Source organism: Natator depressus, chromosome 24 (assembly GCF_965152275.1).
Source record: "Natator depressus isolate rNatDep1 chromosome 24, rNatDep2.hap1, whole genome shotgun sequence".
Lineage (NCBI taxonomy): Eukaryota > Metazoa > Chordata > Testudines > Cheloniidae > Natator > Natator depressus.
In genome coordinates this window covers 10,906,985-10,927,429 of record NC_134257.1, presented here as the reverse complement: position 1 = coordinate 10,927,429, position 20,445 = coordinate 10,906,985, and the positions used below count along the sequence as shown (strand labels likewise).

The 20,445-nt window shown below is 61.8% G+C and overlaps 2 protein-coding genes across 3 annotated transcripts; one reads left to right on the top strand and one right to left on the bottom strand.

Annotated features, from left to right (window-relative positions):
• Nucleotides 1-1,331: 1,331 nt before the first annotated feature.
• On the bottom strand, nt 1,332-9,753 carry TOMM40L (translocase of outer mitochondrial membrane 40 like). 2 transcript variants are annotated; one of them, XM_074938198.1, is made up of 9 exons: nt 9,291-9,751; nt 8,765-8,832; nt 8,092-8,184; nt 6,468-6,569; nt 4,581-4,686; nt 3,999-4,121; nt 3,628-3,704; nt 3,442-3,544; nt 1,335-1,790 (listed from the first exon to the last, which is right to left on the bottom strand). In XM_074938198.1, exons 1-9 carry the CDS (start codon nt 9,394-9,396, stop codon nt 1,651-1,653), a joined length of 918 nt encoding a protein of 305 aa, XP_074794299.1. In that variant the 5' UTR covers nt 9,397-9,751; the 3' UTR covers nt 1,335-1,650. The 2 variants fall into 2 exon arrangements, with proteins under 2 accessions (XP_074794300.1, XP_074794299.1); XM_074938199.1 differs by lacking the exon at nt 8,092-8,184 and having other exon boundaries at nt 1,332-1,790; nt 9,291-9,753.
• Nucleotides 9,754-16,813: 7,060 nt separating this feature from the next.
• APOA2 (apolipoprotein A2) lies at nt 16,814-20,117 on the top strand. Its single transcript, XM_074938550.1, has 4 exons — nt 16,814-16,961; nt 18,722-18,798; nt 19,285-19,426; nt 19,938-20,117. The coding sequence occupies exons 2-4, from the start codon at nt 18,747-18,749 to the stop codon at nt 20,053-20,055; spliced, it is 312 nt and encodes a 103-aa protein (XP_074794651.1). The 5' UTR covers nt 16,814-16,961; nt 18,722-18,746; the 3' UTR covers nt 20,056-20,117.
• The last annotated feature ends 328 nt before the right edge of the window (nt 20,118-20,445 follow it).

Genomic DNA, 20,445 nt, shown 5'->3' with positions numbered 1-20,445 from the left:
CAGGCGCTCCGCCCCCCAGGCAGCGCTCCCAGCTTGGGGGGCAGGGAGCAAACCTACAGTACCGGGAGGAAGGGGGGGGTGTGAGAATCAGAGTGTCTGCTCCAGCCTGGGGGGAAATGGATACCCCACTGTTCTATGAGTGGGTTCAGCAGAGGCACATTAGTAGGGCTGGACTCCATTGCACCTGTTATCCTGGCTCTGTGGGTTGGGCTGTGCCAGGAGGTGGAGGGGGCGCCCCCAGCCAGATGAGGCTGGAAGAAACAGAAATCGAATGAGGAGTGGGAGAGAGGACTACATGGCTCCTCCTGCCCATGCGGGGGCGGGGGGGAGCTCTCACGGTCAGCATGGGCAGGTGTGGGCGGAGGGGACGTTCTAGGCCCAAGAGGGAGTTAATGTGAGCTGTGGGGGGAGCTCCTGCACCATGCCCAGCCTGCCTGGCACCCCAAGCACATTGTCCCCACTCATGTCCTCCCCGCAGGCATTGCCATCCTCCCCCTCAGCCTGCCTGGCCTTGCCAGCTCTCTGGGAAATCACGCTTCTTCAGGCTCCTGCCCTTCCATGAATGGGGGCACATCCCTGTGCCCCCAGCCCTACCCCTAGCAAGGGGGCTGAGGGCAGGCCTTGCTGGGACAAAAGCCCCTTCTCCTGTGCGGGTCCCTCTGCCCCAGCCCAGTGAGCAGGGTGGTGCAGCAGCCACCCTCAGGGAGTGGGGATAGGGGCGGGCAGAGGCCCCTGCATGCCCAGCCAGCCAAGGAGCTCTGTGCGGCCCCAGCCCAGAGATGCCTTGCATGGGCTGGAGCCCATGTGGCGCAGTGCTGCTGCCCTCTAGGGGTTGGCTCAGGGCAGCCAGCTGTGTATCCAAGGTCCCATCCTGCCCACAGCTTAGGGGGACTCCCCCCCACTTTCAAAGGTGCTTTGTGCAACAACGGCCTGAGCAATGGGGCAGACCCAGGCATGGAGAGGGTCCCCCCCATATGTACTTTCCCCACTGAACCTCTCCCAACCTGCAACAATGGCTCCTACGGGAGCAGAGAGCTCCCAGGCCTGGCTCTAAACAGCCCTACAGAGCTACCTTGAGGAGCGAGATCCCAGGGAGCAGCGAGCCCAGCCAAGCCCCAGCAGAAGCCAGGGGACAGAGTGGGGCTAGCAGGATGGACCAAGTCTTGTCCTCTGGCCCAGGGAGCAGCCAGAGTGGGGTGGGGGGTGTCCAAGTCCTACCCCCGAGTCACTGACTCCAGCCGCCCCTCAGCTCAAACACTTTAATCGGGTTCCAAGTCATCGTACACGGAGTGAGAACATCACACAAAGCGGCAGCCCCCCGAACCGCCTCACAGCACAGGGCCCCCCACCCAGGGCACCAGGTATCAGATGCCCTCTCGACACAAGAGCAGCCACTCAGGGCAGGACCAGCTGCAGGCCGGCCCCAGCAGGGTGCTAGCTCCATGGCACAAAGGCTCCCTGAGGCAGGAAGGTGATGGGCAGGCCCCCGACCCCTCCAGGTTCTGGCGAGCAGCCCCGTCCCACGCACATGGCCAGGATCCTGCTCCCGCCAGAGCAAACCAGTCAGAATCCACTTGGCGCCAGGCTCTGCTCTGCCCTGCCCCCACCGGCTGGGCCGAGAGCAGGGAGCCCCGCGACGGCACTGCCCCCTCAGCCCACGATGATGCTGAAGCCGCAATGGAAGCGGTTCTTCCAGTGGTTGAGGAAGGCGCCCAGGGCCAGGGTGATGGGCAGAGGTGGCAGCTTCTTCTCCAGGACGCCCCCCACGCACCAGTTACTGTCCAGGAGGCCTGCAGGGGAGGGGACAGAAGCCAGTGGACAGCTGGGCACATCCCCAGTAGCCGAGAGACCATGCCTTGGAACCCGGCCCCCACATCTCAGAACCCCCCATTCCCAGCTGGAGAAACCTCGATTGAGTCCCAGACTCCAGGTCATAGAATCATAGAATATCAGGGTTGGAAGGGACCTCAGGAGGTCATCTAGTCCAACCCCCTGCTCAAAGCAGGACCAACACCAACTAAATCCCATCCTGCTCCGCCCCAGAGCCCAGCACAGGGCTGCTCCTGGGGCCTTCGGGCCAGGAGCAGACCCCCAGCATGCCATCTGCCTGAGCCTTGGGGACCAGGTCACCAGCTCCTCCTCCCTGGCCCCAGCTCCTCTGGGGCTGTTGCTGAATCAGGGGAGCGAAGGGCCAGGAGCCTCAGGCCAGAGGAGCTGCCAATGGAGCAGGAGCCACCAGCCAGAGCGGGAGAGGGGGGAGCAGTCAGGCAGCCCTGAGCACACTCGGGGGGGACACAGACAGGGAGCTCTCCCAGGGCGAGGCTGAGCGTCGATCAGCTGCTGCCCCCTGGCAGCCCCCGGGACAAGTCACAGGGCACGCTGGCTGCTGTCTCCACCCCTTGTGCTCCCAGCACTCAGTGCAGTTGGGGGTTGGCCCCACACAGCCAGATTGGTGCCCCGCTCCCTCAGGAACAGGGCCTTTCCCCTCTAGGGGGCGCCAGCTCCAATCCAGCCCAAGGGCGAATGGATTGACATTGGGCCTTTCTCCGCTAGGGGGTGCCAGCTCTGATCCGGCCCCAGGGAAAGGGAACCGACTGGCTTGGGGGAAATGAGTCACATGGCTTTTCCCCTCTGCGGGACACTGGCTCTGATCTGGCCAAAGGGCAAAGGAACTGACCTGGGGGATGTGGGGCCTTTCCCCTCCAGGGGGTGACAGCTATGGTCCGGCCCCGAAGTAGGGGGTGCTTACTGGCTCAGGGGGAGATGGGATATGGGGCTTTTCCCCTCTAGGAGATGCTGGCTCCGGTCCAGTCCCAGGGTCGGGGGACTGGCTGGCTCAGTGAGGGGATGGGAGATTTCACAAAACCTGGGCAGAGGCTTCTAGCCCTTTTCACTAATACAGCCTTACACACAATGAACAGGCAGGTGGTTCGCCACTGCCCCCTACTGGATGGGATGCGAACAGCTCTGCTGTGTGCAATAGGCCCTATACTGCTCAGAACAGGGAGATTCCCCTGTAACTCAGGGACTCTAGGCCTGCACTGTGATAGCCGGGGTGTCCTGCTTCCATGCTCACTGCTGCGAAGCCCCAAGATGATGCTGGGAGCTGGACAGGGCAGTTGGGACGTTCCCGCATGGCACAGAGGAGCGAGGGGAGAGCAGGTACGGGACAGCAAGTGGGCAGAGGGGATCAGAGGCCAAAAGCCCAGAGTGGAGTTGGGAAGACTCCAGCTGTGAACATGCTCAGTCCAAGTCCCAGTAGGCTCCTGCCAGGACCATGCAGCCATGTTGGAGGAGGAGTGATTTTGCACCTTCTGGCACTGTGAGGGCAGAGCGTTTGTGGGTCCAATGGCCCTGGAGAAGCCCTGCCCCCTGGGAGACGCTGGCACAGCCCTGGCCAGCCCCCTGCACGAGTGGGGGCTGGCCCGGCTCCACACTCACCTCGGAAGACCATGTTGGCCTGGGGCAGGTTGAGCTGGTAGCCAAAGGCGAAGGTCGTGTCCTGTAGCCGGGTGTTGGCCTCCAACTCCACCCCAACCTGCACCTGCAGGGGAGAAAGCGCAAGGTGAGAGGTGCCCCACGGCTGCCCTGGAGGATGGGGGCAGTCCCCAGGGGGACTGGGCTCACCTGCTCATTGGCTCTGTGGTAGTAGCTGGCATGGGCCCCGCCATAACCAATGTTCAGCGTGGCCACCCACTTGAGAGCTGCAGAGATACAGAGGGAGTGAAGCTGGCAAGGGGCTGGAATGGCCTTTAACTCACTCAGAAGCGTGCTGGGGCGGAAGCCTGGCCAGGAGGGGACAGCTCGAGTAGGCGCTGCACAGGCTTCACCTGCGATGCCCCTCTGTGCTGACCCACAGCCCCTGCTATCCCAGCCAATGCTCCCCAGTCCCACCCCTGCCCCCCACGCCCTGGGTCTCTAAGCAGGGATACTAGCTGTGCCATCCCATGACATTTCTGTGCTCCAGGGCTGGAGCAGTGACCAAGCCAGGCTCGTACCCGTGTACTTCCCTGCCAAGGTGACGATGGCGCCCTCCTCGCCTGGGCGCCGGTGATACACCATCTCCCCGCCCAGCACCAGCCGCGAGGTCACGCTCTGCAGGAAGTGCGCCACCACAATGACTGCAGGGAGGGAGAAACCGTTAGCGCCGGACCCCGCAACCGCCACCCCTTCGCTACGACGGCAGGGTCCGGCCTCGTGTGGTGCCTTCCAGTGCCACCTCCCGGGGCCAGCCAATGGGAAACTGAGTCACTGAGCAGAGAGGGGCCTGCCCAAGGTCACAGCGACTCGGTGCCAGAACCCAGGAGTCCTGACTCCCAGCCCTGCACACTAACCCATGCTCCCCACCCCATCTGACATGGGGGGGCTCATCAGCCCCACAGCACAGAGCCAGCTGCCCCACTGCTAGCCCCAGAGCAGCATGCCCATGGGGCTGGGGGCCAGGCTGTCCACACCCGGTAGGGGTTGCGGGGGCTGCTCCATGCCGAGCCCTGGGCTGCAGGCGGTGGAAGGAGCCAGTGGTAGGAGAGTTTAGGACAGGAAGTAAGGCAGGACAACGGGGCCCACAGAGTGGGGCTCACCTGATTGGCTGAGCACGTCGGGGTTGCCCAGCGTTAGCGTGGCCGTGTAGTCGTCGCCACGGAGCTCCCCGTCAAACTGCCACGTCACGAACCGGGCCTGCTGCGTCTGCAGGGAGCGGCGGGGGCTTAGCCGGGGGCACAGCACCCCCTTCCCCACATCCCACCCCAGACTCCCCATGCCCTTCCCCACATGCCCCTGCCCCATGCCTCCCCCCAGCCCCACCATCCACCCTGCCCCATCCCCATCACAGCCTCACACCCTGCCCTGTCCCACACCTCACCCATTGGCCCCATTTCATCCCAACCCCATATCTCACCCCACAGCCCCACCACAAACCCTGCCCCAACCCTTGCCTAATGCCCCACGCTGCCCCATGGTCCCTCCCGATCACAGCCCCATGACCCAATCCTGCCCCACACCTTACCCCATGTCCTCATGCCATCACGAGGGCTCACTGGGGAGCAGCCAGTAAATCTCACCTCTATCCACTCTCCTTCCCTCAGCAGCTGGGGCCATGACCTGACTGTGTCCTCCCCTCAAGCCCCTTGGAGGGCCCTTGCTAGGGCTCCAAGTACAGCTTGGCACCAGGGAAAGCAGAGCCAGGCCCTGGCAGAGAAGAGCAAACCCAAAGCAGGTCCCCACCCAACCCAGGGCAGCTCCCCCTGGCTCACTATGATCATGGGGGGCATTCCTGCTCCACCCAGCCTTCCCTGCCCCCACCCTTCAGCCCTGGGGTTCTCTGTCCCCAACCGGTGCTCCACCCAGATTTCCCCCCAACTACTCCTGCATTTACAGCCTCCCCAGGGAGTTCTAATTAGCAGGGATTAAGACCCGCATGACTGGTGCATACTGGGACACACCCAGTCCCCAGGGGTGCCTTGGGTAAACTCTGCTCAAGGGGGTGGGGAAGCTGGGCACCAAGGGGATTTCATCCCTTCCCAAGCACGGTGCCCCCATGACGGGTGCGGGGTCTGGCTACAGCCACAGCTGGAACCACACAACCGGCAGCACCACACAGGGGCTGCGAGGGGCCCAGCAGGCACTGGGAGAGAACACTTGGCCCCTCCCCTGCTGACTGCCGGGGGGGGGGGCAGGCACTGAGGGAGCAGTCCCCATACGCCCCCAGGGGACGGGGCTGAGCCGTGTCACTGTTCCCACGGCACAGAGGGGGAAACTGAGGCACAGCAACTGCTAGGCAGTATTAGAACAGGTAAGGGGAACCCAGAGTCCTGCTTCCCACTCCTGCTCTAGCCACTAGTCCATGCTGCCCTCATTGCTCCAGCGCTTCTGCATGGAGCCGAGAAACTGGAGCCCCTCCCCCAGCCTCAGCCCTCTCCTTTCCAGCCCAGGGCACCCAAGGCAGCACAGGGACTGGCTGGGCTCCAGCCCCCCACGGCTCTAGGGGGTCAGCGTGGCCAGATTAGCGGCTGGGAGAGTGCAGCAACCACCAAGGTCCTAGCGCTTAACTTGCAGAGTCAGCACTTCGAACACCCCACACGCGGCCAGCCTCCCCGACTCTGCACCATGCCATGCTCCCCCCACTCCACACACACGCCCAGCCCCCCCCTTCTCCCCCCACCCTGTTCCCCCCACTCCACACACACCCAGCCATCCTCCTCCCCACACCCTGCTTCCCCCACCTACACAACCCCCCAGCTCCACCTTCACACACATGTCCAGCCCCTAATGCCACACCCTCTCTCCCACACCATGCCCCCCCACGCCTCCAACACACCCTGGCCCCCTAATGCCACACCTCCCCCCGACACACAGTCCCCCACTCCACCTTCTGCCTCCCCATGCCACACCCACATGCCATTCCCTTTACATGCCCTGCCCCACACCCATCTCCACCGCTCCCCTGCAGGCCCAGGGCGGGGCCTCACCTGGAAGACGGCCTTGGTGCGGATCCGCTCCGCCACCAGGTGCAGCACCTGAGCGTTGAGACTCCCACCACTGTCGATGTCCCCGACGAGCATGGGGAAGGTCTGCAGGGAGAAGAGGCATGGCACTGGGATGGGACTACGCCGGGAGGTGCTGGGTCCCCTCGGGGGAGCCCCACACCCTGCACGCACCCCAGGGATAGTGCAGTCAGCAGCCCCGGCGGCCCCCGTCTGCCTAGGGCGCCTTCCCTCCTGCCCAGCTGCCGTGTTCCCACTCTGCTCGGGGGCAGGGGGCAGCAAGTCTGCCGGGTCTCCTCAGCCTGGCTCCTGGGAGCACTAGCTGTGCTGGGGGCCTCCACACCCCTCCCCCCGCAGCTGGAGCTCTGTCCCCATCCCATGCCTCACACACGCCTCCCTCGCACAGGGGCTCCCGACTGAGCACAGGCTGGGCTCTCCTGCTCCCCCTGGTGGCACCTTCCAAGCTAAGCACTTCCAAAAGGAGAGAGCGGACTGGGGGCTAAGCCCCAACACTTCAGCCTGACCCCCATTCCCACCCCTAGGACCGACACACAAACACACACAGCCCAGGCCCAGCCTCCAAGCTAGAGCCCTGGCCCACACACATGGCCATGCCAATCCCGTCAGGGTGGCTGCCGTGCCAGTGGGCTGCTGTCAGCCCTCAATGTTCAAGTATCCTGAGTCAGGCTCCAAAGCACCCTGCGATGGCTTCAGAAAGAGGGGAGAACTGGCTCCTTTCCCTCTCCTGACAGTGCTGGGGCCTTCGGGGCGCACTCAGGTGCCAGGTTCTCTCCCTGGGCGGGGGGCAGGAAGCCCATTCAGCACTGGGCCCTGGAGGCAGCTTGGCTGGGGGGCCCTGCAGCATGACCACAAGGAGCTCAGCCACCACACAAGGAGGGGCACTCAGAGCCAGCTTGTGGCCCCAGGCCCGCTCTGAAGGGGATGGGAGGGAGAGCGCTGCTGCTGCCCTGTCATAAGTCCCTCGGGCGTCTGGTTTGCCCAGCACTCCCTGTAAGAACCTGGCAAGATGGTGCCAGCTGGATGCCCACATGAGCAGGATCCAGGGATTCTAACCCAGATGGGGGGTGAGTGGCAGGGCTGGCTCCCAGTGGCAGGTCACACGTCCACCCAGCAGGCTGGGGCTCAGTCACTCACCTGCCACGGAACACAGCCTGTGTGGGGATCCCATATATCCCTCAGCAGGGGACCCCTCGCACTGCTGGGGCAGAAACACCAGGGTCCCAACCCTGACCCAGCTCCCTGTGAAGAGGTTCAGGCCTTGACCAACACTAGCATCTCTCCCGGATCTGCTCCTCCCTAGCACTAGGGCGAGCTCCGGGTCAAACCTGCTGCAGAGACGGGGGAAGGGATCCAAGTCAGTCACAGAGGCAGGGATAGAACCCAGGAGTCCTGGTCACAGCCCCCTGCTTTCATGGGCAGATTTTCTAGCATGCTCAGTTGCCACCAAGTACACTGGAGGATCCCCCGGCCCCCACTGAGAACAAGGGGAGCTGTGGGGTGCTGAGATCTATGCGTCTCAGACCACACTCCATGCTGGCCTGGCTCCCAGCACCTGCTCCAGCCCCCTGCACTTTGGGTCCCAGCTCACCTCGGTGGGACTGAGCTGCCGGTCCCCTACGTAGGTGGTGTTGAAGTGGTAGCTGGACTGGCCGACTGTGCTCATGTGAATGGTGTGGGTGACCTGGGGAGGACACAAGGGGGTCAGGCTGTGCTGGGGTAGGATGCCGTATGCAACCCTCAAGGGCTCCAGCTCCTTCCAGCCCAGCCAGCGTGGACAGTGCCACCTGATCACTGCCCCCCACAGCCCAGCTGTGCTCCCCTTCTCCAGAGAGTACAGCGCCCCCCGTTGGCGACCCAGTGTGAACCTGCCTGGTTGCACTGCACACTGGGATGTGTAGTCTCCACAGGCCGCACCTCCAGAGCAAACATTAGGGGGTGCGTGTCCTTACAGAAGAGGGGTGGGTGAGGTGACAAAGCCCCCGCTCATTGCGCCAACCCCCTGCCCAGATCTTCACCTCGACACCCAAGCCAATCCAGCCACCTGTCGGTGGGTACTTAGTTGGTGGGTTTGAGCCCAGCTCCGAGAGGGAACATGTCCACATCCCCCATCTCCTTCCCCCCAGGCTTTCCTGGCTTCAGAGGGGCCAAGGCATGCACTGGAAGGGGCCCTCCAGCTTCACAGGGGGAAGCAGGTGCTAAGCTAAGGCCTGGAGGGTCCCAGGGAGGAGGGAAAGCAGTTGGAGGCACGAGCCTCAACTGACCTGGAAGTGGCTGCTCAGGGCCTTGTTGATGATCAGCTTCACCCCTTCCATCTGCTGGGGGAAGACTTCTGTAAGGAGATGGGACAGAGAGGGGCTTAGACACACAACGCAAGGACCCACGGAGCCAGAGACAGGGCAGCTGGCTCCTCTGTGCTCCAGGCCCCACAGCTGGGGCTGAGCTCAACAAGGACAATGAGTCGGAGGAAAGGCAACTTGGGTTTTCACCCCCATCCTCCCTCAACCCTTACTAGTCCAGGGCTCAGACCATCCCCAGCCATCTAACACAAATTAACTCCCTCCCATCTGCACACAGTCACTTGTAGTGCTGCCAATCGCAGAACACGATCCCACAGGAGAGCTGAGTGCCACAGCACTCTTGCTATGGGACACTGGAACAGCTGGGAGCTCCCCCACAGCCATCGCCCCAGCCCTGGTCCCTGCAACACCCCCTGCTGGCAGTGGCTGGCAGAAGTGCACTCTCCAATCCCCTCAGCATGCCTCTGTCCCAGGGGTGGCCAAGACTCACCTTTGCATTTCCGGTGGAACTCATCGAAGCTACCCGGGTTGGTAAGCGGCTCCTCCCGGCGCAGCGGTCTGTGCAAGTCGAGCACTGGTCCCAGCACGTTCCCCATCACCCCTCAGGCCACGCCGCCTGGCCCTGCCAGGAGTGTAACCGCCCTCCAACCCACCCTCAAATCCCTGCCTCCATTCTGAGGAGGGAAGGCCCGGAGAGTTTGGGATCAGCAGGCGCCACGGGTTCCCCAGTCAGAGCACACCCAGCTGCCCCCAGCCCCTGGGACCCTATGCACATGACACCCAGCGGGATCTGACACCTGCACGGAGCTGGGCTGAGATCGTGTCCCCACTCCCCGGCCCTTGGGCCAGCACAACTCAGAGCCCAGGACGGAGGGTGGCTGTCCACAGGAGCTGGGGTGCACAAGGTGCCCTGAGGTGGAGAGAGGGGATAACTGCCCACAAGACAAGGGGAAAGAGGGAACAGGGGGGCTAGTTGTTGGGGGGGAAGCCCTAGGTAGGGGATGGAGAGCTAGTTGGCAGGGGGCAGTGGGGTTGCAAAGGAGGGGATGTAGGGGTTTGGGGGGCTGGTATAGAAGGATCTCCCCAGGCAGGGGTTGAGGGACCCGCTAGGGTTTGGGGGCTCCCCGGGCAGGGGTTGGGGGACTCGCTGGGGTTTGGGAGCTCCCCGGGCAGGGGTTGGGGGGCTTGCTGGGGTTTGGGTGCTCTCCGGGCAGGGGTTGGGGGGCTTGCTGGGGTTTGGGGGCTCCCCGGGCAGGGGTTGGGGGGCTGGATGCTGGGGGCTCCCCGGGTAGGGGTTGGGGGGCTCCCAGGCCGGGGGCCTGCCCCGCACGGTGCCTCTAGGTGCTGCCGCCCCCTGCTGCCCCGCGCCCGGCGCTCACACGGCCCGGCCCCCGCGCTCGGCTCCGCTCACCCTGAGCTCGCTGGGCGCGGCCATCTTGCGCCCGGGCACGGCCCGCGCAGGAAGTGGCTTCACGGGAGCGACCGCCGCCTCGGACGCCATGTTGGAAGCGGGCACCCCGCCCCCCACGTGCCTTCGGGCCGCGCGGGTCAGTGGGGCGGAGCCCTGGGGGGCATAGGGTGAGCGGAGCAGCTGCTGACTGAGGCCGCGGGTGCTTTGCAGGGTCACTCCTTTGTACCGCCTGTTCTCGTTAATTATCCCTTGTGTTGCCAAGCGCCTGTCACCCTGGTATCCGGGCCTTGGGGTTTGCCCCCCTCTGACCCATTGCCGTGCTTCAGCAGGCCCAGACCGGCCACGGAGGGACCAGCTGCCAGAGCCGGGCTTGGGTGTCAGGGGTACTTGTGGCTCCTGTGACTCTGGACAGCTCCCATTGCAGCTCTCTGCCTCAGTTTCCCCATCTGCACAATGGGGCAGTGATACCGACCCCCAACCCCTGGCTGTTGGGGGGCCGAGGTCACTAGTATCTGTGAAGCGCCTGATGGTCATTAGCCCTCCCCCACCGTTTTTGGTTAAGGGGGGAGGGGCCCCTGGAGGCCTGCACAAACCCCAGCCCAGGCAGCCTCCCCTCCCCCCCCGGCACTTTCTTTAGGGCACTCCCTCTTCCCAGCCATTGGCACAGTTGCTATGCGCTGTTAGCCCCCACCCCCAGGTGGCTGCATTTTCAGAGGGGCAGAGTGACCCCTCTCTGTCTGGGTTGATGACTGTGCCTGGCTGGGGACCCCCCAGGCAGGGCCGGCTCCAGGCACCAGCGTTCCAAGAAAGGGGCAGCAGAGTCTCCGTGGGGGCGGCAATTGGGCTCTCTCCTGCCGCTGGCGGCGAAAGTTTTTTTCGCTGCTTGGGGCAGCAAAAACGGTAGAGCCTGCAAGAAGGCGGAGGCTCATCAATGTGTATTAAAGCCGAATGTCCAGTCGGAGCAGGGCCTATGACCGGACAATGGTTCTGCCTCACTCCCGATCCCTGGCTTCTTCTCCCTGCCGCAGCTGGGGTCTGGGAGCCACGCTGAGCTCTGTCCACCTCCCCCCCATTGACAGGCTGCAGGACCTTGTCAGAAGGGACCATCATGATCATCTAGTCTGATCTGCACATTACGGGTCACAGACCCTCTCCCACCCACTCCTGTAATAGATCCCTAACCTCTGGCTGAGTTACTGACGTCCTCAAATCATGAGTTAAAGACTTCAGGTTACAGAGAATCCATGGCCATGGGGCTTCCCAGCAATGGATCTGAGCAGCTGCAGTTTCCTGCCCCGGGCTGGGTTTGGGGGTGTTTCCAAGCTGGGGGGCTGGAACTGGCTAGAGCACAGCATTGCGGGAGCTGGCTGCTGAATGAGGGAGCAGGTGAACTGGGGGGCAGGGGAAGTTGTAGGGTGCCGTACATCAGTAAGGGTAAGGGGGACCTGTTTTCTCCCTGCTCCAGCTCTTTGTTCTGATGGGGGAGGGAGCCCCTTTCTCCCCAGAACCTCCTCCCATGACCCCTGATCACAGGGCCCTAGGTTGACCAGGTGGTCCCCCTGCAGGGTGGGGTCCTGGCCATGTCGCCTCAGGCCAGGCATGTTAGTGAACCCCCCACCCCACGTAAAGGAGAGGAGCCCTCTGCACCCTGTGACCCAGCTGGAGCAGGGCCCTCACTGGCCAGCTCCCAGCCCCTGCTCGCTCTCCATGGCCCACTGCCTCCCCACGGTCAACACAGGGCTTCCTGGAAACACAATCAAACAAACAAAGTGACCAAGCTGCAGGAGCCTGGCAGGGCCTCTGAGCTGCCCTTGTTTTTATCTGGCTTTGAGGGCAGGAGCCCAGCAGGGCCTGCCCCCTTGTATCCCCCTAGGGCCTGCGATCTGCCTGTCCTGGGTGTGTTCCCAGCTGTGGGGAAGGAGCCTAGAAAAGGTCTGCCCTGGTGCTGCCTGTGTGGGGTTGGCACTTATATAACTGCCCTTTGCACAGAGGAACATGAGGCCTCTCTCAACATGGGGCCTCTCCCTGTGTCAGGGAAGCAGCCAGGCGTGGGAGCAGCCACGCAGCCCTTTGGAGGTGCCCCTGACCAGGATGGTTTGTGCTGGACTGCAGGAAATGGGATGAGCCCAAACTGGGCCCTGGACACCTCTGGGCTTTAGGAGAGTTCCTGCCTGGGCCCCGTTTTGGTGGGGCAGGTGGAGTAGGCCTATCTGTGTTGGAAGGTGGCCCTAATGTAGAACTGATCAATGAAATTGTTTTTAATTGTTCACTTTATTAATATAACTTCATAAGCAAAGTTTTATGAATGAAACTACATTCATTCATAAACCAGGTACCCCAATAACTGGCTAATTGAGTTTCACTTTCAATCCAATTGCTGCTTAAATCCCTGAAACTTGCACTGCTTCAACACTGTAACTTCTGCTCACTGTTTGTCATTCATTATACTTGTTCATATTGGAACTTCTGTTCTCTGTCTGCTATTCCTTACACTTGTCCATGTTGTAGCCCAAACTCCATTTTAAAATGCTCACTTCATTTTCGCAAAACCCTGCTGTAATCTGATTCGTGTAGTTTAGATGTGTGAATGAGGGATGTGTGGATGATGGAATAAACCTCCAGCCCCAGCCCGTCCTGATGAAATAAAGTGTAAACACCAGCGGCTGAAGATGCAGACAACAGCCCTGACAAAGTAAGAGGAGTCCACCCTCAAAAGAAAAGAACAAAAGTACAACTGAAGGAACATCAAAGCCAGGTCCCAGGCTGAAAGTCATGTCTGCAATTGACGGGTGATCAATCACACCGGACCCAGAGGCAGCGTGACACAGCAAGACCTATAGACTCTGGATCCAAACTCAACCCTACAAAAAGGATGGGTGAGAGGGAAGACTTTGGAGAGTAACATTCCGCTGCCAACATGGAAGGGCATCGGTGCATGCCCCACAGAGACCCAGCCCTTCCTTGTGTCCGGCTTTCCTGGCCAGTTAGCCGCCACAAGCTACGAAAAATGGGGGATTGGTCCTGCTTTGAGCAGGGGGTTGGACTAGATGACCTCCTGAGGTCCCTTCCAATCCTGATATTCTATGATTCTATGATAACCCAAGCCACAAACTCAAGCTACATTCAGGATTGGTAACTATCTAGCAGCTGCAGAACATTTGGGGGTGTTTGTGTGTGTGTGTGTGTGTGTGTAGGTAATTAGATATTAGTTATTGGTCTGAAATCAAATTGTGTTATTATAATAAACGTGACATCCTGTCTTGTCCCCTGAAATGATCCTCTGCAGTTTTGTCTGTATAACACTAACCCAGAGGGCAGGGAGAGGGGCTGTGCCAACACAGAGTAGAGCTGGCATGGAATAGAGCTGTTTGCGACCACATTCTGTATGGGATACCAAACCTGTCCCCAGGGCAATGCTTGGGTTACAGACGCCAGGGGTTAAGTCAGGAAATGCTGGTGCTAAGATGATCTGGGTAACTCTAGCTGGGCCCTATGGTACAGGGGTGGGGAATGCTGCAGGCTCTTTCTTTGACTGGGACTCCTCTATACATAAGGAGTGAGCAGTAGATTTTCACCCACCAATGATTTTCATTTTAAAATGAAGGAAAACCAGAGCAAGAAAGATGCAACACATAGGTGAGAGCACAGTGTGCGTCTCCTCTAACAGTCTGCAACACGTCTGAGCAAATGGCTGGAGGAGAGGGATGAGGAACATGATGGTGCCACCCACAGAGGCCACGAGGCTGCCCAGTTAGGCGCTCCAGACACTGCAGTGAGCATCTCCCAGGGGTTTGTCTATACACACATCCTCTGGGCCTGGATGGGATCCTGGCCTGGCCTCTGCTCATGGTTACAGCTGGGGGAATCCCCAGGAGCTGTGTCAGTGCCAGCAGGTGACTCCAGCTTCACACAGATGTCAGCGAGATCCTGATCTGGGCAGGTGACCCTGTGTGCATCCCCCAAGCGCCCAGTCATCCTGCCAACATCGGGCCAAACCCAGGCAGTGAGCCAAACCCATGGTCATCGCAAGCTCCAGTGGAAAAGCAAATGGCTCAGCACCTCTGGGTTGGGGTCTGTGCATCTGTAGGCACAGTGGCATGGGGGGCTCAACTTGTGCCCTAGCACTGTCCACCAGGCCAGGCGCAGAACCCCAGCCCACACCCGACCTGAACGGGGGGCTGCCAAACTAGGCCATTCCCTCCCTCCAAGGCCCCACACCAGCCGAGCCTTCCCCCTGCCCGGGCTGCCCTGGCACATGCCAAGTGTAGCACTGCAGCTGGAGGGCTCTGGGCTCCACCCAGCCCCCGCAGAGGGCCGCACGCTTGGGAAAGTGAGGGCTGCGGATCTGCCTTGCCCTTCTGGGCTCAGGGATTTGCTAGCCCTGTTGCTGGCTGACCCAAGGTCTTGTCTCTCCATAACCCCGTGGCCGGGAAAGCCACAGGGCCCTAGTACTGGGCCAGCTCCAGGGACCTGCATGTGACAACAGGAGAGAGCCAGCAAGCCACTTTCTGCTGCTACTGACTGAGGAGCTTTGTCTGAGTCAGGGAAACCTTACAGCTGCTCTCCCTCTCGGCTGGCTGCACTGGGGAGCATCTGCCATGGGCCCGCCCAGCCTGGCTCCTCACGTGGCTGGGCACTGGCCTGTGGCAGGGGCAGGTGAAAGCCCCTCCTAGGTGCTCTGTGGAGTGGTTAGGCACAGGAGGGGGAGTGCTGCTCCTGGTCCTCTCGGGCAGGTCACATCTTGGCTCTGTGCCTCAGTTTCCCCAGGGGCTGTGGGCTGGATAAATAAATGCTGCTCGAGGGCTTTGAGATCCTCCAAGGACAGGAGCTGGAGAGCAACGAGTGCTCTTCCACGCCCCTGCACTGTGCAGCTTAACCTGGAATGTCCCATGGGGCCAATCCTCCCCCCCCTCCCCCCCGCCCCCCCCCCCGGCCGCCCCCGCTGACTCATCCTGACATGTTGGAGGTTAACAGTCAGTGAATGATAAGATTAAGCCACACTGGCCTTCACCCTGTGGCTCAGAACTGCCCCTGGGCGCACAGGTAGTAGGGGTGTGCTGGACTAGTCCAGGCAGGACAGCTCTGAGGGAGAGCAGGGGCTGGTGGGGTGCAGGGAGCCAGGAGACTTCTCCCCGCAGCCTGCACCCAGCTTTCCCCTGCAGGGCTCCAGGTCAGCTAGCAAACCTTGGCCACCAGCAGCCACAGCCCCACAGATCAAACACCCCCGGGGGGCTCCAGCCCCATGCTCTCCTGCTAAGCACTGGGACCCTTTCCCATGGCAAATGCTGGCTAAGCCCCTATGAGCTGGCTGCCCCTGTGGTCTGGTGGCTCTGGTAGGAGGTGCTAGTGAGGGTTAGGGAGGCAGGCTGGCTCCAGCCTCCTTCCTGGATCGAGGCCCCTGCAGCTGGAATCCCTCCCTGCTCGCTGGCCTGTGTGCCCCACACAGGCTGTAAGGGTTAATGCTCTCCTTGTGGGGCACATGACAAGCAGGGCTGAGTCACTGCCCTGTCCAGCTCCACTAGCCCCACACTTGCCCTCTCCAGAACCCCCATTCACAGGGGAATAGGAGATAGCAGTGAGTCTTACCAGCTCGGCCCTGGGTCCCACCCAGCCTGCCCCATCTGCTTCCTGGGGCAGCCCATCTGCTCCAGCTAATCTAGAGCTTTTACCCGTGATGGCCAATTCCTCCCCTAGCACCGAGTACACCTGGCCAGATGTACAGTATTACCTGGGGCGGGGGGAAGAGGAGGGGGGGAGCAGGTCAGGGATTCCTTCCTGACCCTTGCAGTGACCTGTCCTGAAGCCTGATACCTGCTCCACCTTATGGTGAGGCCCAGCCCCAGAGCTCACTCTTGGTCAGACACATCCAGGGCTGCACTCAACTCCGACTCCCTGCAGCAGATCCACTGTGCAATCCCCTTTACTAACGTGTAGGCACTATGGGGGGAAGAGATAATGCCAGCGAAGTGGGTACCCCCCCAGATCACGTCCTTTGTGGCACAGCCTGGCATGCCACTGCCTTGCTCCTGCCCTGTATCTCATTCACAGCCATCTTCCTGGCACGTTCCCCTGCCTGGGGCCCAATTTATCAAGTCTGTATAAAGAGACCATCTCCTTTGTCCCCCGCCCCTCCAGGCCCAAACCCTTTCCCCTGTGCCAGGATTTCACCACCCTGGGGCTGTGCAATGGGCCTGCTTCCCCAGCCCACCCACAGCCAGGCTCCAGACCTGCTTCCAGGGGCTCCCTGCTCCTAGGGTCACCCCACAGCCAAGCTTTAACCAGCTCCCTGATTAACACCTGGCCCCATTCCCCAGGTAGTCTGCTGCTCCCCTAAACATGTTTCCTCAAAGCAGGGATTTAGCAGGACAGTGACTGCTGGCTCCGGGCACCGCTACCCCTTAAAGGGGCAGAGCGTGCTGCTTCAGTGTCCATAGCAGTACCGCCCATGGCGCCCCGCAGACCCTGCCTGGTGACACCGGTGTTTGTCCTGCTGGCCCCATGCACTGTGCACTGGCCAGCACACCCCCACAGCGCGACCCTTAGCCCCGGCCTGTTTACCAGGGATTTGCCAGTTAGTGATTGTACAGCACGGCATCAGCACATTCCCCTCCCCAGCACAGCAGCGAACCCCCGGCCAGGGGACCAATGAGTGGGCAGCGCAGGCTGGCCCAGCGGGACGGGGGATATAAGCACCTGCGGCCCCAGCCAAGGCACCCGCTGTTCCTGACCAGTTTCTAGCCCAGGCCTCAGGTGAGCAGCCCGGCAGTCTGTCCGCAGAGCCGGGCGGGGGCGGGGGTGGGGTTACACAGAAAGAATGAGCTTGTTTGAGATTTTGAATTAATGTTGGATTTTTTAACTGAGATTCACCCGCCCTGTGTGGTTGAGAGCTGCCTCCTGCCTGCCTTGTCAGAGCCCGGCTGGCTCATGGGCATGAGAGATCCTCTGCCCCAGGGCGCTGGTTCTGATCCTGCCCCAGGACTGGATTGGTTGGGTGGTTGGTGCCACTTCTGCCACCCAACAGCGAGAGCCATCCTGGAGCTGGCCCAGGGGTGGGGAGGCACACGATGAGGCTGAGATACTCATGCCCCTCTCTAGGCCTCCCACAGGACTCAGATCCCCTGCCCCCAACCGCCCCAGCTGCACGGCTGCAGCCGACAAGGGCTCCCCAGGCTGCAGGGCAGAGCATGAGCCAGGGGATCCATTCCAAGGCAGGGGAAGCCAGACAAATCCCACCCTCCTCTCCAGGGGGCCCAGGGGAGCAAGAGTCAGAGACATCCCCTGTTGGAGCCCTTCCTGCCCTCCGGAAATCCATGGGAGCCTAGCCCAAAGGTTGGTGGGGGAAGAGATGGGGGCAGTGGGGAGCTGAGAAATGGGGTGGAAGCGTAGGAGACCAGGGACATGGCAGAGCAGGACAGTGGGGTGCTTGGGGATATGCAGGGCTGCAGCGGAGCTGACCAGGGAAGAAGAGGGCAGCAGGGGGGAGGGGCAGGGAGAGGGGACCAGGGAGGGACGTGCCTGGGCAGGGCAGCTGACATCACAGATCCTTGAATTATTTCCTTCCTCTTCCTAGTGTCTTTCCATGGGCTCCCACCAGCCCTGTGCTGCTCCCTGGGCCGCTGGCACTGATCATGGGGCACGCACCCCTTTGACTCCCCTTCCCCGAGGCTGCTCAGCTCCCCTGGGTCTAGCTCCCCTAGCTCCGCGCTGGCCCCACCCGGCCATGGCAGGGCAGCAGTGGCAGTGGGAGAGGGGAATTAGTGATTTATTTTATGAACAGAAATTGCCCTGGAAACGCTCCTTGGGGGGCGGGGAGACTCAGGAGTGTGTCCAACCCCACCCCCCTTGGGAGCATTGGTGGGGTTAGGGACACTTACACCATCCAGGCTCTGGCCCAGTGCCCTCCCCTGGCAGAGGTGGGAATGCTGTCCCTCATGAGCACAGGTGGGCACTGTAGTGTGGACAGGACCCGGTCTGACGGGGCTGGCTGGCAGGGTGGGGTAAGTGCCCGCTTGCCCTCTGCTTCCCCCAGGGACTTGGCCTAGGCGGGTGGGGAGGCAGGGATCGGCTGTGCAGAGCCCCCCAAGGCCTGGCCAAGCTGAGTGCCAGGGCAGAGGGCCAGTGTCACGCTAGGGGGGTCGGCAGCCTGTCCCCCTCCCCTACAGCTCTCAGCGGTGCCCGTGTGAGGGGGTTCCCCTGCACACAGCCTACTCAGAGCCCTTCTGCCCGGCCGTTACGCCCCGCGTTCCCCTCCGCCTCGCACTCCACAGTACCTGCGTGGTCAGCCAGCGTTCCTGGCCTTTCCTTAAAGGGGGTGTGCCTCCCTGCCCCCACCCCCTCGCATGGCCTTCCTGGGCTCCCGTGACTGGTCTCCTTGTTAATGGGGTAATTAGCCACGATCGGCCCCTATCCTTAATCAGGCCCTCCCTGGGGGCCTGACTGGTGACTGGTGAGCCAGGGACAAGGGGACTGGCTGGGGCAGTTGCTGATTCCCAGCCCCCTCTGCCCTGCAGGTCCCGGAGTGCAGCGCCTGTCACAATGAAGGTCTTGGTCTTGGCCATGGTGCTGCTCTGTGTGTGCAGCTTGGAAGGTAAGAGCCTCGCCAGGGCTTTGCTCCCCACCCCCGGCACGGTCCGGCCGCACTGGCCCCGGGATCATTGTGGGCTGGTCCCACACCTCCTGCCCTCGGCAGCTCCCTATGGGCCATACCGCGCGCTCCGCAGGAGCCAGATTCGCTGGCGAGTGAGGCTCTTCCCTGTATGCTCCCTATCTCATCCCTCTTGCCACCCAGTGCCAGCCTCTTCAGCGAGGGAGGGGCTAGGTTAGAGGGTAGCAGAGAGAGTCAGGACTCCTGGGCTCTATTCCCAGCTCTGGGAATGGGTGTGGCCTAGTGGGTTAACGCAGGGAACTGGGCACAATCTTTGGGGCCCTTCCCCCTGGGGCTGAGGGATCTCCTCACTCCCCGCCCACCATGGGGCTTATGGATTTCCTCCTGGACTCCATGGGGCTGATGGATCGCCCCAGCCCCACAGTTTGCATGAGGCAGGGGCCTAATCCAGCTCTCCGGGCCGCCCAGGTGCTGTGGTGATGCGCGACGCAGAAACCCCAAGCTCCAGCCTCTCGGATGTCTTCTCCCAGTATTTCCAGACCGTGTCTGAATACTTGAGCAAGCAGTTGCCGGAGAAGGTGAAGGCCGAGGAGATAAAGACCCAGGCAAAGTACGGGCTGCCATGGGGAGTGTGGAGGGGGGTGCTGCTGCCCGGGGGTGGGAGAACCTGGAGGAAGAGGGGCAGTGGGGTGTGCAGAACGGGCAGAGTCTGCTGGGTGCACACACGCAGCTGGGGAGCCTCAGTACTGAGACGCTACAGTGCCGGGAGAACAGATTGCCCCTGCCCCTGCTCCAGAGCCTCTGACATGCCACCCCAGCCCATAGTAGCAAGGCAGGGCAGGTGGGGTGGGAAGGAGAGAAAACCCGCAGTGGCAGAGTCCCAGGCTGCAGTGAGGATCATTTCCAGCCCAGTCCGCTGCACACAGCATGGTCTGAGCAGGGGGCCAGGAGCTAATGAGTCCTGTGTGAGCCTGAGCAGAACACAGGCCCCCTCTGTGCCTCAGTTTCCCCACATGGAATAGAGTGCAGTCCCCATGCCCAGTAGGCAGGCAGGGCCCCGGCTGCTGCGTCTCCCCAGCCAAGTCCTGCCCGTCTAAGGAATCGGGTGTCTTCAACCCTAGGGCTTATCTGGAGCAGGCCAATGAGCAGTTTTCGCCTATCGCCAAGCGGCTGCACACCGAATTCATGGACCTCCTCACCCAGCTGGTGGAGACCGGGAAGAAGGCTGTGCAGCAGTGAGTGAGTGGCCGGCTCCCAACAGCCCCAGGGTAGCTGCCGAGCAGGGCTGGGCACTTTCCATGGCAACGAGAGGAGGAGACGCGTGGGCCGATTATGGTGCTAAAGAGCTGACGGGGGGTGGGAAGGGGGTCCCAGGAGCAATAAATCTGATGAGACAACTCACAGCGGCACGTGTGGTGCAAAGCCTGGAGCAGAGGGTGAGTGTGTGAGCATGCAGCCGCTGGGGTGGGTGTGCAAGGTGTGTGCGATGCAGGCAGAGCAGGATCCTTGTCCCTCAGGCTCCCAGTCAGCCCCACCTGGTGTGTTTGGATCAGCATGTGTGTCGGGGGTGCCCCCTGCTGGAGGGGATTGAACTCATCAGCTGTGTGGTTATATTGCCCTCTAGTGACT